The 15079-nt window shown below is 39.1% G+C and overlaps 1 protein-coding gene across 5 annotated transcripts in view; it reads left to right on the top strand.

Annotated features, from left to right (window-relative positions):
* Positions 1–8116: 8116 nt before the first annotated feature.
* Positions 8117–15079, top strand: part of Gaba-b-r3 (gamma-aminobutyric acid type B receptor subunit 3) — a 68532-nt gene continuing 61569 nt past the window's right edge. For 3 of the 5 annotated variants that reach the window (XM_071706983.1, XM_071706982.1, XM_071706986.1), the window contains exons 1-2: positions 8120–8209; positions 11837–12045. In XM_071706983.1, the coding sequence (XP_071563084.1) occupies positions 11985–12045 (61 nt within the window). In that variant the 5' untranslated portion in view covers positions 8120–8209; positions 11837–11984. Of the gene's footprint in view, positions 9035–11836; positions 12046–15079 lie in introns of all 5 variants that reach the window. The other 2 variants (XM_071706984.1, XM_071706985.1) reach the window with 2 other exon arrangements.

Raw genomic sequence — 15079 nt, 5'->3', positions numbered from 1 at the left:
CCAAGAGAGATGGGCGAAGAGATGGGTAACGCTGCTCTATACGATCTTGTATCCGGGTCTTTGACAGTTCGTTGCGAAGTTTCGGTTAATTAATGGTACAAAGAAAAGGAGAAGGAAGCACAGCAGGGAAAGGAGAAAAGGAGAGGAACGGAGGAAGTAGAGAGAGAAGGACGGCGCGGCGCCGTGAGGCGCGGGAAATTGTACTCCGCTCGGAAGACATCGTCTCCTAAAATGGGCTAAGCTGGAGTTTGATGGAGAATACGGGGTGTGCGCCCCACTGAGAGACGAGACCGCGCGAAATCACGGCACATCTATAGTCCCGGATGCGGGATCGAATTATTTGCACACTGTTGGAAAATTTTGTGTAGGTTTGTTAAAAAAAGTCCTTGTTAAAATTTTTGTGTAAAATAATCAACACATACATGTGTAGATTTAACATATGCCTGCTATGTTAATTGAACTTAACAAATTTAAAATGTAAAATTATTAAAATAATTTAAAGAATATGTTAAAGTAACACAATTTGAACGTATTTATTAAATGTGTTAAAATTTACAAAAAAAGAGTGTTGATTTTACTCTATAACAGAAGTGGGAATAAAAATTTACAGAAAAAGAGTGTTGATTTTATCTTACAATCTTAACTTCAACATAAAACTTATGTTAATTGTACACATAATTAACCTCAAATTACGATCAGAATTACATTTCTTTTCTGTTGAAATATTTTAACATAGTATCGGTGTTACTATTTAACACATCCATATTATGTTAAATTAACACAAACATTTGAGTGGACCGTTTGGGACATGCGATTTATGTTATATTTAACACAAATTTTCCAACAGTGCAGTCACGAAGGATCATACGTTCGTTTCGTTAAATTCCTTGGCGCGGAACGTTCCAATAAAATTGGAAATAGTAAAAAAATCACAATCTTTCGCATTCCGAGCCAGAAACAGGAAAATAAGGATGTGTGCCCCGCCTTATTCAACGTCCGATTATATACCAGACTTTTGTACAAAATACACGTATTTATATACTAAATTATATAACATCGCGTTACTTGAAAAATGGCAAACTGCTTTCGCTAACGGCACACGCGAAAGTACATTGTTAAGGCGATGTTAAATATTATACATGATATCCAACACAATTTCCGCATGGCGTAACTGCGCCGGTAAAAAGTCGTCATTTGAGTGACGAAGATTGGACGCTTCAATCGCTATAGCCACGCTCGATGGAAAGCCACATGTATTTCTAAAGTAGGAGGAGAGCAACACGTGTTTACGCGGAATATTGGTTGCCACGTAAATGGTTTCCCCGACTTCCTACGTATTGAAAACTCAGACCATTCCATTCGTTACTTTCGTGGCGTTTCGCAGCCCGCCCAGCCAGCGGTGCTTTTGAAAGGAACTGTTTGCAATCACTTGAAATCCTGCAAACAGGCACGCGCGCGTCTGCGTTTATTTTTCGATTGCTTTTAGATGAAAATTGTTTTTGCATTCTTTTATGCTAGCGGCCGCCATAATACTATGCGTCTACTTAGCAGTAAAATATACTCAACTTTTTAAATTGATTCAATTGATTCGAGAGAAACCCCATTTCGCTCGCTTAATAATATTTTTTCACTTGTAGTAAGTAGAAGATAAAATGAAGGAAGCACGTATATAAGTCAAATTTATAAGATACTCTTACTGCATCACTAAAAGAAACTCAGCTGAAATTAGTTTGGAAAACACGATTTAATAAATGGATCTTGAGAATCAATTTAATAATTGTGGCATATTCGTCACATTTATCTATAATCGTGAGGAACATTAAATATTAATTTTAAATATTACGAGATGTAACACAGATTATTGTACATCGATACTCTTAAGGAGATTTTCTACATCAACTTACGCTTAGTTACATTTACTAGCTCAATCTATTTTACTTTAAAGCTTTTCAATAAGTATTGAAAGCAATCACAATCTATTCTTTCCCATCTTCTTATTTCGCTTTGCTCTTTTATATTTTTTATATGTTTTTATATCAAACTATATATATATATATTTCGATGAAAACTTTTTCTTCTTGTATTCACATTGCTCTTGAGACAGATGAATTTTGACTAATCGCTTTTCATCGATATTCTGGATCTCAAGCGAAGTTTTGCAGGAATAATCGTTTGGCTTCTCAGTTGAGCAGACTCAGCTGTTCTCTAAGCAAATGTGGCTATTAGAGACCATCTGCGTCACTAATTATAAATCTCCATTTTGACCTGATACGCTCTTAAGGCGAGATAGAGTAACGAAGCAACGAATATAAAAATACGAATCTAACATTTCCCTTTTTTCTATCTCATGCTGACGTATCATAGCCCGATCGAACTTCCGCAATGCAAGAAGAACGAAAAAGATTAATGATTCTCGATAAAATATATCTTTCCTTTGATTTTGATATCGTTTTGCCGATGGGACGCTACATTCGCGAAAAATTGAATATCTTAAGAAGGATGTTGACTTTATCTCAGCCGAACTCTCGAACGTTGACGCGGCTTCTGGTTGCCTCCGCTCTTCCGAACGTTATTTCGCCGTGACCTAGGCTACAAATAAGAACAAATTGCCTCATCGGGAAAACCGGAGTTTCCGCCGGAAAAAAATATAATTGAGTGCGCGTCGCGTCCGTCCCTCTTCTCGTAATGACATTTAGCAAACGCGATCTATTTTTCAGTTTATGCAGGAACTGTATTCAATTTGCACAAAATTGATAATTTAATAACCTCGCGCGTGTGCGGTTTCCACATTTAGCCTCTGTTTAGATTAGTTTTCGGTTTTATTCCATTAAAATTTAAAATTCACTATATATTTATGAATATGTATGTAATATTTATGAATATATGTAATGTTAAAGGTTAAATATACGTTGTACTGAATACATCAAATATATAACGCGTTTCTTCAATAAAAAATCGAAACATAAACAATTTTTAGTTAAAACAGAAAAAAGAAGTTCTTGACAAATTGTTCATGTGTCCGCAGGGGAAAAGAGATGAGCAAATAAATAACAAAAACTCTTCAACTAATTTCAGGTAAATATATATAACAGTTGACTTTTAAAACGTAGTTGCTAGCTACTGCAGATGTTTAAGCGTAAGAGGTTCTGGAAAATGCGACGTTTAATTGAATTTTGGTGCAGAAAAGAGTAATTTTCAATTTTCAACAAAAGATTGACAATTCTTTAAATTATGTTAGTTGGTAATTGTTTATTTTCAGAATTTTGTTTTAATTCATATCTACGCTTGTGGCTCTCATTTTGTTTCAACGCTAGTTTGTCCTTTCGTGTTTTTTATCGCCAACATCGGAGCTACCATCCATTAAAGTGATGAGTCACGTTCTTCAATAATAAACGTTTAATATAAAACTCCAGTATTTATAATCAGGATAATTGAGACAATGAAATATAGCAGGATGTGTTGTATACAATTTAATTAATTTTTATAAAAATGAAGAGCACTTTCGGGAGTTTGTCATCATGTAATCTTGTTTAAAATTTCTCATGGGATTACCTCGTACCCAAATTGCTATTATACCAAAGAGACGTAATACTCTTTTTTACAAAGGGTAGCGATTTTTGCATTTTCGTCTGTGCCGCGACGAGTAAATATATTGTTTGAATATGGACGTCGATGGAAAATTTAAATTAAGTACAGATGAAACGATAACTATAATAAAAACCGATTAGCTCATAAGAGCTTTTTGTGAGAATTGTTCCCAGAGTTTTGACAGGCCCGTGATTTTTATTCAGAATTCAAGTAGTAAAAATTGACGAATAAAGCAAAGATGATTTATTCCTCGGATGTCGATTTTTAAACTGTGATATAAAGCATACATTTCTGTACCTTGAAATCTCGCAATACGCTGAAGAAGGACGCTTTATTCACATTGAATTTACAATTGTGTGAGAATATAAAATATAAGAAGAAAGAACCGGCGCGGCGAATCCTTCACTTCCGCATCCAACAATAGGATACCTAATTCAAAAATACGTCTTGCGAGGTTTTCTTTGGATTCTCTTTCAGAAATATTTCTGTTCAAAAGCCGATGGAAGAATATAAAAATCTCTACGTATAGATATCACTTACGATTTAATTGTTAAATTGGAAACTTGATTAAATTTCATTAAATTTCACTATTCTTCTTTTTCGGCTTTTATTAGAGTATTATCTACGCTTCCAAATATCGTCAAATACAAATATCAGACGTGTAATAAGTTTTAATAGCCGCCGAGAACTGATACCAAATGTATCTAACTGTGTATCTCCAGTTACGTAATCAATTCATTCAATGGGCGCATTTGCATGTACCGCGCGCAGATCGTCCACCGTCTTATCGCGCCCACAACGAGGCGATAAACGATCGACGAAGGCATTAGGTGTTTCCGAGCATAGCGGGAAATGATATTCTTGGCATCTAGCGCAAACTCACCGAATGATATATACCGTCCGGGGAATTTCGCTGTTTCGCCATTGAGATTCGATGCAATCAGGTAGTCCGGGTTAACTTGAAACTGGACACAGTGAATTAATTTCAACGGGGCTACTGTTATATTGCATCTTACTATTATTCTGCCAACTATATATTGTATCGATATTTTTCACTCTATCGAAGCAGCTTTTAACCCTCGAAAGAAGATTTTAAATTTAAAACGAATCTACACGTAGATGCATGTACAGTCTGCCCAGATACTTAAATAGCAAATATATAGTAAAGTTTTCTTTCGTTTTTACATCTCTTAAGAGATGCGATTTACGTCAAATTTCTCGGTAATAATAACATTTTCACATACATTGCGTTAAATTGATTGATGCATCTCCGCAGATATATTAAAGCTGATGCGAATGCGTGCGTGCTTAATCTACAGATAAAATTCCAGCGGGGAAACGATTTACATTCGGGGTATTTCCAACCCGCTGGGTGCGACTGCTGAATAATTCGACCTATTTTGTGTCATCCGGCGGTGTTATGAATAATCGGTTCCATCGTCAGTTCGTTATATAAGGATCGGGACACACGTGCGGGCTATCTGTATGGCCGCCCGGAAGCGTACCCAGCAAATTGAACTCCTGCAAGTTCAGAAACACAAAGGGTATTATCCGATGAACCGGCCGTCTCCCGTAATCTTTGCCCTGCCCTCTCCTGGAAGGGGCCAACGTAATCGCTTTATATGGTCAGTCGGAAGCAAAACAGAAACGTTAAACTCGATCGATCTTCCTCTCTCGGCCCGGGACGGCGCGGGAGGCAGCGCGTCCAAGGACGCGAAGAGAGGACTCCGGGGAATGAGGGACCTCATATAATTGCACTTGACATATTTTAGCCGCTGCCTCGTAAGATTTAGAAACACCGGCGAATCCAATTAAGGGAGCCGGACGGCACATTTACGTGCCCTTACACTCTCCGCTGAGTATACCGCCCGTGATCGAAGGTGGACTGGTAAATGTGGGGGCAGAATCGATACTATTAGTTAGCTAAAGAAATCCTAAGAGATCCGAAAACAATATACGTATATACTTAACGTGGCGCGTGACTTAAATGCGCTATTTAATCGTCGCGGATAAGAATCTAACGGCGTTTATCTGAAAAAGACCATGAAGATCTTCGCCGCGATCAAATCGATTCGATAATTAATTTCTTAAATGGAAGAGATCTCGCGAGTACTTTACGCGTTGCGCTGCTCTTTTCGTGACGTTCGTCTTGAGAATTTTATTTTCCGGTCCTTTTTGAATCACCTAGTCCATTTCGGGAACTGCACATTTCATTCGAGGAAAGCCAATATCGCGGGCAACAAAGACGGAGTTCTATACGCGGACGGCCACTATAAAGCCACACGCTTTCTCACTGTCGTCCGAATCACGCAGTGCATTATGTTGAGCGAAAGATGGACGCTAAATTGCAATTTATAATCTTATTAATAGGAATTAAGTGCGATTTTGTTGATAGTATGCCATGCCGTAACGCGTGCCATAATGCCGCTGATGGAAACATTGGTTTCTTTAAGAATGACGTGATAATTGTGTTTTTTGTAAAGTAAATTATTAATTCGATTAAATTCACGCTCGAGGTTCGTCTTAATTTGCGTACACAATTACATTTTGCATTCTAAACCAAACGCGAACTTTGTATACATTAAATTTCAATTTAAACGCTGGGTCGCGGGGAATTGTCGCGTAAACGTTGGATTACAGTTGTTTCAGCATAATATTATTAGCTTGTTTTTATTTTCTAGAAAAAATAAATCTTACCTCTGTTCTGTTTCTCACGGTCTACATCTTACTTCAGAATCCTCCGAAATGTAAAACTATAATGATTTGTACACACAAAAATTACTATTTCTCTCAGGATATTAATTGAGTCGCCATAGAGAGGTATAACACGTCCGAATCCGAAAGGTCATCCGAAAGGTTAAAATGCCTTACAACATTTTGGCACGTCGGTTTCGTTTACTCATTAAACAAGAGGAACTGCATCCTCGCTGATTGCAGCACAACTCTCTTTAAGAACAATCGACGGAAAGTCCGTTGTTTGTGTCGTCCTGGGTCAATTCAAAACTTCACTTAGCGGAAAGTATGACTGCGAATAAAGTGGGAAGAGAACAATCCAGCTCCCACGGCTCATTTCTGAGAGATTAGACGAATGCATCTCCGTCGTGGGAAGGAGGAAGGGGGGGGGGCGCGACTCCTTTATTCTCGCTGCGAGAGAGTAAATTATTGGCAAAATAAAGTGAGCGAAACTTGCAGGGAAACTTGTGCAACGAGACCCTGGCGCGCTCTTATCGTCCTTCAAACTCCGAACGGGGTTTATGCGAACTCAAACTGCGATATGGATGCGTATATAAACTGTCGTGAAAACTGTCGTGTGCGTACATAAAGCGTCGATCAACATACTTTATTGTCACGAACAATTTGAAGGTAGTCGAGGAGTAATAAGGTTTATTACTTTCCCGATGGGATCTTCGTCCACGGCGCGACCTACAGACCTAAACCGTCCCGACCTGCCATCCGGAACTTTCGCGAGGGTGGGTCACTTCTCATTACGCGAATAACCGTGCCGAGAACTTAATCGCCGTGAGATTAAGAAGGAAAGCTTTCAAGGCGGCCGTGGTAATTGAGGAGTTCCATCGGGACATTTAGGGAGTCATCCTTTGAACGCGAAAATATCGAGAAAGCTTTCACCGAATTGCAAACGATGTTCTGTACATCCCTGATACAGCTCTGTTCACTTTATTCGCTCCTGGACATTGATTAAGAAATTGGCTCATTAATTAAGGAGAAAATGGTGAAGAGGGTTCAAGTTTTAATAGTTTCTAATGATTATAAAAGCGTACAAACGCGTGACAAATTGGAATTCTTCTAATGAAGGTAACAATCATTATTTTATGCAGCCCTGTAATTTTGAACGGTGATATCTAAACGTGGAGAGTAATTATTATTATATGTAACTCTATAAATTATTAACGTCACTATATTACGGTTCAAAATCCTATAGCCCAGAATTAATCACGTCAATTAATAATTCATCCTCTCTTCCCAGAATATACAAACTCGCCCCGGAATATGATGTCCAGCTGCCGGCTCTCCGAAGATATGACAGACGGTGGGGAAAAAAATTTATTCGCGGTCTACTGAAAGAAACTTTCTCGCGTGAAGAGCGTCGAGTGACGCATATGTGTTACCGAATGTTCGAGTGTCATAATGTCCGACGTCGGGGACCACGCGCTTCGTGAGGGAGATTGAAAAGGGGATCTAGGATCTACGTGAGAATCTCGCGCCCTTGCTGGAAGCCGAGATCTGAAAGGGGGGGAGGGGAGGAGCGGGCTTCCTCTTGTGTGCTCGAGAGCGTAGGAAGTACGGGCGGCTGCGCGTTAGCCGATACCGCCGCTAAAACTCCTCCTGGCAGACAAGGGTTGGCGAATATTACGGGGCAACAGTGCGCGGACCGCCACCACGCGACGCGGTTGCTCCTTCGCGGTGCATCGCTCTGAGCAGGAGCGGTACCGAGAGACCATCCGTCAGCATACGCGAACACTCCCCGAGAAAGCATCACGCACGTTCGTTGTGAAAAAAAAAAAAACGTCGAGCGCCGTATCACCCGCGTCATCACGTTCGCCGTCTCGGCCGAGAGACAGAGAGAAAGAGGGAAAGAAAGAAAAAAAAAGCAATAAATATAGTTAGTAATATATAGACGAAAGCACATGCGTCATGTTTAAAACAAGCTCTAGGGACGCGATGCGTCGTTCCGTTAATTTACTCGCCAAATTGAGCGCGGGGAATTGCGGCTCCGTATTAACTTTTCCGAAAACAGTATCGCCAGTGCAATACGAGCCACTTTGCCGGGACTGAAACGATTGTTAATTCCACCGAGAATTTGACAGCTGCGAAGAGAGCGAGTAACGCGACCCGCGAACACGATTTAATTAAAGGCTCATGAAAGATTCGTCACACTCGAAATACTGATATTATCTTCAAACATTTATCCGACGACGTCGTACCGCCGACCACGAGGGTCCAGCTGTTAATTGCGTTGTTTTAATCGTTCGGAACAATCTTGATCTACACGAGAGTGCTCCGAAAATATTTAGTTGCGATACCAGCCGGCGAGTGTCGAGATAATCCTGAAATACAATCGCTACCGTGGGGGGACAATCAGTTAGGGCGATCCTGTGGGATCAAAGGGCGGAAGCCTCGATTGGACGTCCCCGTCGTCCGGTGCGTAAATTGGATGCGTCGTGCGATACACAAATTGGACTGGCCATAATGAAGAGTTTCAGCGAAACACTTTCCCGAAACGGCTGAGGAGGGCCGTCGAGATTAATGCAAATCCCTGTTGCACGTTAAAAACGACAAGCTCGGCCGAGCTCGAACGAGATAACGGGAGTAATCGGCAAGGAGCCCGCCTGTGAAAGTTAGCAAACAGATCGCCCCGGAATCAATTTCTGGTGAAACCGTGCGCGAGAGAAATGTGGCCGGGAGAGGAATGCCGCACAACTTTACGGTAATTCGTGTGCTTATCCGCTTTGCTTCACCCTTTCAGGCGCGCACCTTAAAGCGGTCGAAACGCCGACGTTAACAACTTTGAGGAATCACGATTTTATCCGCGAGCGAGCGATAAACACTCGGTATTTAACGCGATCCTTTCTGTCTCTGGAATCCGTTTATCGAAAGGCGTTTTTCAATGGATATCAACAGATATTTCCCGACGACAACGCGTTGCATTTCGTTTGTGCAATCAACGATGCTAAACGATCGCCAGTTTATACATAAGAGCAGCCCGATGGCAATTGCAACTTTATATCGCAGTTTCAGCAATTAGCAAATTATTTATATTAATATTTTAAACGTATTTCAACGCGACGCGTATAAAATGATAATTATAATTATCATTATAGAGAAATTACGTAAAAAATAATTTAATTTAAAAATGTAATCGCGCAATTTTGTCGGCGAAAGAAACACGTCAACTTGACCGTAACTTCCCAAACGAATTTACGTAACTTTCTCAGCTCATTTATTATAATAACGCGGAATTATTGACATTTGACACGTAACCTATTGCTAAAAAAATATGCATCTTGCAAATTTCGCCTACGCGCCTGAAATCATTTTCTCTTTAGCTCTGCCGATTTTCCTTCCGCGGAAAATTAAAACCGTCAACGAACTTGAGGACCATACGTCTTTCTCAGATTTTCGCTTACAGCTTCGGTGCTTCCGTGCGTGAGAAAACGCGCGCGCTTCACCTGAAACTTCTGCTGGCATGATCCCGCGTCGACGTCGAGAAACTCAATATCTTCCAGTATTTTGAAACAAACTACGCTAAAAACTTCGGCGCTCACGTAGCAGTGTGAGATAACCGTTGAAATCCAATGTAACGTTTTCGTGGATTTCCTCGGCAGCAGTTTGCCGCCCGCGCCAGTGTCTTCCCATTTTCTCGAACGAAGGCTGGTATCGCACGTCGCTGGTATTATTGGCATGTAATATATATTAATTAATTAGTTAGCTTTTCGTAAATAACGATTCAATTATGTTATGTCATTAAGATGCCAATATATTGAAAGTTGCAAATCGGACGGAGGCGCGGTAAACTTTTTATCGGCAATCTTTGATATATTAGTACGAAATTATTCTACTAATCCGAACTTAAATTATTTAAGCGTACTTACGTCGAAACAAATGTCGATCAGCTCGCAAAATAGCGCTCATTATACGGAAGAAATTGAGAACTGTTTTAACTTGTAATCCACGATCTAAGTAATTATCTAACTAATTTTGATGGAAGCGTTTCCGTAAGCTCGAATTTAATCTCACATGTCGAATTTGCCTACTGCTTCTATAGAGATGTTGGGACACGTCGCATTTGTCTATCGAGAAGTTTAGAGATAACACATCAATCTATCAAATGTTCCGCATTAAACATCGTGTCACGTCCGTGTCACGGTTTCAATTTAAATAATAAAATTGACTGACAGTTTCAGCATCAAAAGTTATAATTTACTATATCTGATTATAAAATCAGATTTTTTTATTTGCTCAATCAATTAGTTAAAAATGAACTAACTTGTCAGAATATAAATTGAAAGTGTAATCGATATACATTACGAAAGTCACATCTCTTTTAAAACTGACAGATAAAACGGACAGAATCTTTTCTACGTTTACCTCAATCCGCCGTTAACTGCTTAACAAAAAGTAATTTTCTGAAATGTTTTTTTTATTACCGTTAAGGAGAACGGAGTTCTCTGCAGGTTACTTAAAGATCTGGATATCTTCAGCCTTCTAATCTTTTCTCATGCGGCTTTTCTTTGCATTTTCTCCTTCTTTTAGTTGCTTGGTTACCTCCATTATCTTTTGTATTGCTCTCGAAATGTTTTGTCGTAAGAGAAACAATATGTGTAGAAAACAATATTATAGAAGCTAATATAAGTATTTTAACAAGACGAATGTTAGTGGCAAATTAGATGAAATTTCTTCTTAACGTACAAAAAAAAACATAAAAAAACGTGCATTGAGATATAATCGTACATTGAGATATAATTTTGTCTAATTATAAAATGTATACTTAATATATTGTAATGAATATTTAATTTAATAGCTTATTTGATCGATCTAGTTTATTACAGCAAGTTTTCAAAGCGAGTAGGTGTTCGAGAAGCCGATATTCACGTCCCACACATAATTTCGAAGAAATTCCTCTAGGGACTCTGGATACCAGAGATAGCAAACTCTCCGTAATAATTTATTTATTAAATTTCTACTTAGATTTCTTCGGAAATGGTCTTTCAGATTTGATAACTGCCCTCTGACCCATAACAATAATCACGATTTATAGCAATCAAGTTCACGACGATGCGACGGTAACTTCTCCAAAGTTTAGCGACTTGAAAATAATTTGCCAAATAATTTTTCAAATATCGCGATGGTATCTGAAACTATTTTCGACTTCGTGACATCGTTGCCGCGGACACCACGAGGCATCCGAGACATTTCTTGATCAGACAGACCTCACGTATCCCCGACTTCCGGGTATGGGACGATAGTTCCGGTATAGGAAATACCGGAACTATCCGTCCTACATATAACACATCACTCACCGTCTCTCCATTCGAATTGAATCACCCGCCCACCCTTTACCGAGACATACGTGGAACGACCGCAATTTACGGTAGGTCAGGTTCGACGGATATCTACCCCTTCGCGAGACTTCGCATCTTCCGCTCTTCTGTCAAGTCCGTAGAGGGGTATCGGTGCTACCCATCGCTCGCCGCGGGAAAACGTCGAAATAAAATCAATTTCATTGCAGCGAGTAAAATAGTATTCCTGGCCGAGACGGGGAGGAAATAATGACATAGAATTGTGCCTCATAAATATAAAATGATTTATAAGATCGAGAAGAAAGACCGGAAGAGGGTATAGATCATGATTAATAGCGCCTGATTAATCACAACTAAATGGAGTTGCATTCGTTACAGTGGAGGGTGTTAAAACGGATTTACGTGTACAATTTAAAAAGTGAGTACGCACGATTGAGACACTTATTGTCACGGTAGACCTCCATATACGCTATCTTAGATTAATTACACAGTCACACAAAAAAAATTTTTGTTCTGATCTGGGGATCTGACCATGTTTACTTTATGTTTTTGGGGTCGCTGAATCCGAATCCGAGGTCTATTTAACCCCATCACATCAAGATTTTGCCATAACCTCAAAAAACCCATAATTTAAGCTATTAAACGCATATAACCCTAAGAATGAAGTTGTAATCTGAAAACCCAAGCTCTTAAACCCCATAACCCCATAACCCTATAACCCACTTAACCAAAAATCTATCAACTCCAATAACCACGTTTGTCAGACATTTAACTTCATATGTACGCGTATCTGTCAGGTCTCCAAAAATGCTCTAATTCTATGCACATTCATTCATGAGTCTCTTTTCGAGCTGTATCAAGTTCTTTTCTCTTCAAAAGACCTATGCAAAGGATTTCTTTTACGCTTCTTGTCTTGACCAAGTGTTTCTCTTTTGAGCATCCAGCAAAAATCTGCAAGCATATTAACGTCCCACCGTCCCTGATAGCGAGTTTCCATAACTTTAATATCTTGGTGAAAACGTTCACCCTGTTCTTCACTGAAGTGTCCCAGGTTATCGGGAAATTCATCAAGATGAGAATGCAGGAAATGCAGTTTCAAGTTCATCAAGCACCAAGATGATAAAGGACTACGAGAACCTAGGATGCTTGATGAACTTGAAACTGCATTTCCTGCACTCTCATCTTGATGAATTTCCCGATAACCTGGGACACTTCAGTGAAGAACAGGATGAACGTTTTCACCAAGATATTAAAGTTATGGAAACTCGCTATCAGGGACGGTGGGACGTTAATATGCTTGCAGATTTTTGCTGGATGCTCAAAAGAGAAACACTTGGTCAAGACAAGAAGCGTAAAAGAAATCCTTTGCATAGGTCTTTTGAAGAGAAAAGAACTCGATACAGCTCGAAAAGAGACTCATGAATAAATGTGCATAGAATTAGAGCATTTTTGGAGACCTGACAGATACGCGTACATATGAAGTTAAATGTCTGACAAACGTGGTTATTGGAGTTGATAGATTTTTGGTTAAGTGGGTTATAGGGTTATGGGGTTATGGGGTTTAAGAGCTTGGGTTTTCAGATTACAACTTCATTCTTAGGGTTATATGCGTTTAATAGCTTAAATTATGGGTTTTTTGAGGTTATGGCAAAATCTTGATGTGATGGGGTTAAATAGACCTCGGATTCGGATTCAGCGACCCCAAAAACATAAAGTAAACATGGTCAGATCCCCAGATCAGAACAAAAATTTTTTTTTGTGTGGCTGTGTTATTGTTCTAAGACTCGGTATAAATTTAAATTTCTTTTTAGAAGTGAGTGTTTAACTTTCTATCGAAAAACTTTGTATTTCGAATTAGAGAGAAGAATAGAAAAGGCTCGTGCAATATACAAGTTAATAACCGATTGCAAATAGAAAAATGTATATTTATAGGAGAAATATATTCTTCTCCTTTCCTCCCGGAATTTCCGACGTTAATGTTTTTCAACCATTTATCATTCTTTTTGTTAGCTGTCACTGGTTCATATTAACTTTATTTGAAATCTGACGTGCAGTATATGTGTCGAGCTTTTAGATATTTTATATATGTACAATGTTAGCTAATCGTAATGGAAATCTAATGAAAACGGTATGATAGATTGCATTGTTGAAGAGAAAGAGAGAGAGATCAGTTTATTTGAGTATAATTTAATTATTTAATTTTTATTTATGTTTTTTTAAAGATCATATCTTTAAAAAAGAATTCATTTTATAGCAAAAATTGCAAGAGCAACAGATTGCCAGAGGTATAATAACATATGCGTAAAATTAATTGTATTTGCCCTGTTAGCTTATTGTTGTATCCACCATTGTCCAGTTGTATAATGTGTATTTAAAACATTTAAGCGAGGTCAACAATTTCATTGCCCCGAGTGAAAAGTTAGCGAACCCGTTAAGCTACGTTTTTCTCGTACCGTGGCTTGTTCCCACATTGCGCCGGCATTAAGCAGATTACGCGACCAAGTTTTTCAGTTTCAGAGAAACGTATGTTTCGCCAAACGAGCGGCTCACTTTTTCGGCGGGAGTCAAACGCCGTATTCTCAAAATCTCGTAATTCCGAATCGAAATGAGAAAAGTATAGCGCAACACAATTACACGACGTAATATCGGATTCGTGCTAACACGCTGTAACTCCGCCGAAACTCCTTTTCCGTTCCTCCCGATGTAAAAAGAAGAAAAGGACGGGATCGGCAGCCGCGCTTTGAAACATTTTGTTCGCCTTCATAACAAAGTTTGAAGCTAACAGCGTTACTGGCGCACGATACTACCGTATAACTATATTACATCTTAATGGATCTTTCGACTGCGACAAAGGAGCGGTAAATGCCGCTGGACATTTACCTGCGCGAGCATCGGCTTGCCGTAATTGCGAAAGATGTTGGTCTTCTTGCGATTTGTATTCGTGCAATGAGCACAGGTATCTCTCCAGATTGTCACTACAAACTTTATAAATTTCTTGACCGCGCAATAATAACGTGGATAAAACGCGTTCGGACCGAAGACTTAATTCTCTAATCTCGTTTGAGACCCCGTTACCTGTCGATGGAAATCAAATTACTGCCAGCTTAGTCTGACCGCTTTTCTTTCGCAATCTTATATCTCGCGGTATATTTTCAAATACCCTTCGATATTGCTAGATATTGCGCAGGTTCTATTGTTCGCCGGTTCTACTTCTTATTTAATAACAAGTCAGATGTTATAAATATCGTTACAAACGATATTATACGTTAACAATAATAACTGACATTTTCATTGGTTTTAATGCTTAATGCAAACAAGTTTCATTCGTGCAATTCCGAGAAATAAAATGTACATATGGTAACTATTAAGTCCACATATTACCGCTCGTTTCGTACGCAAGTAAGATCCATGCAAAAAAGAAAATGAGATTAACGAGCTCTGATACGAGAGGG

Source organism: Temnothorax nylanderi, unplaced genomic scaffold (assembly GCF_030848795.1).
Source record: "Temnothorax nylanderi isolate EJ_2023f unplaced genomic scaffold, tnyl_v1.0 TNYL_tig0055_pilon, whole genome shotgun sequence".
Classification (NCBI taxonomy): Eukaryota; Metazoa; Arthropoda; class Insecta; order Hymenoptera; family Formicidae; genus Temnothorax; species Temnothorax nylanderi.
This window is presented reverse-complemented; position numbering and strand designations above follow the sequence as displayed.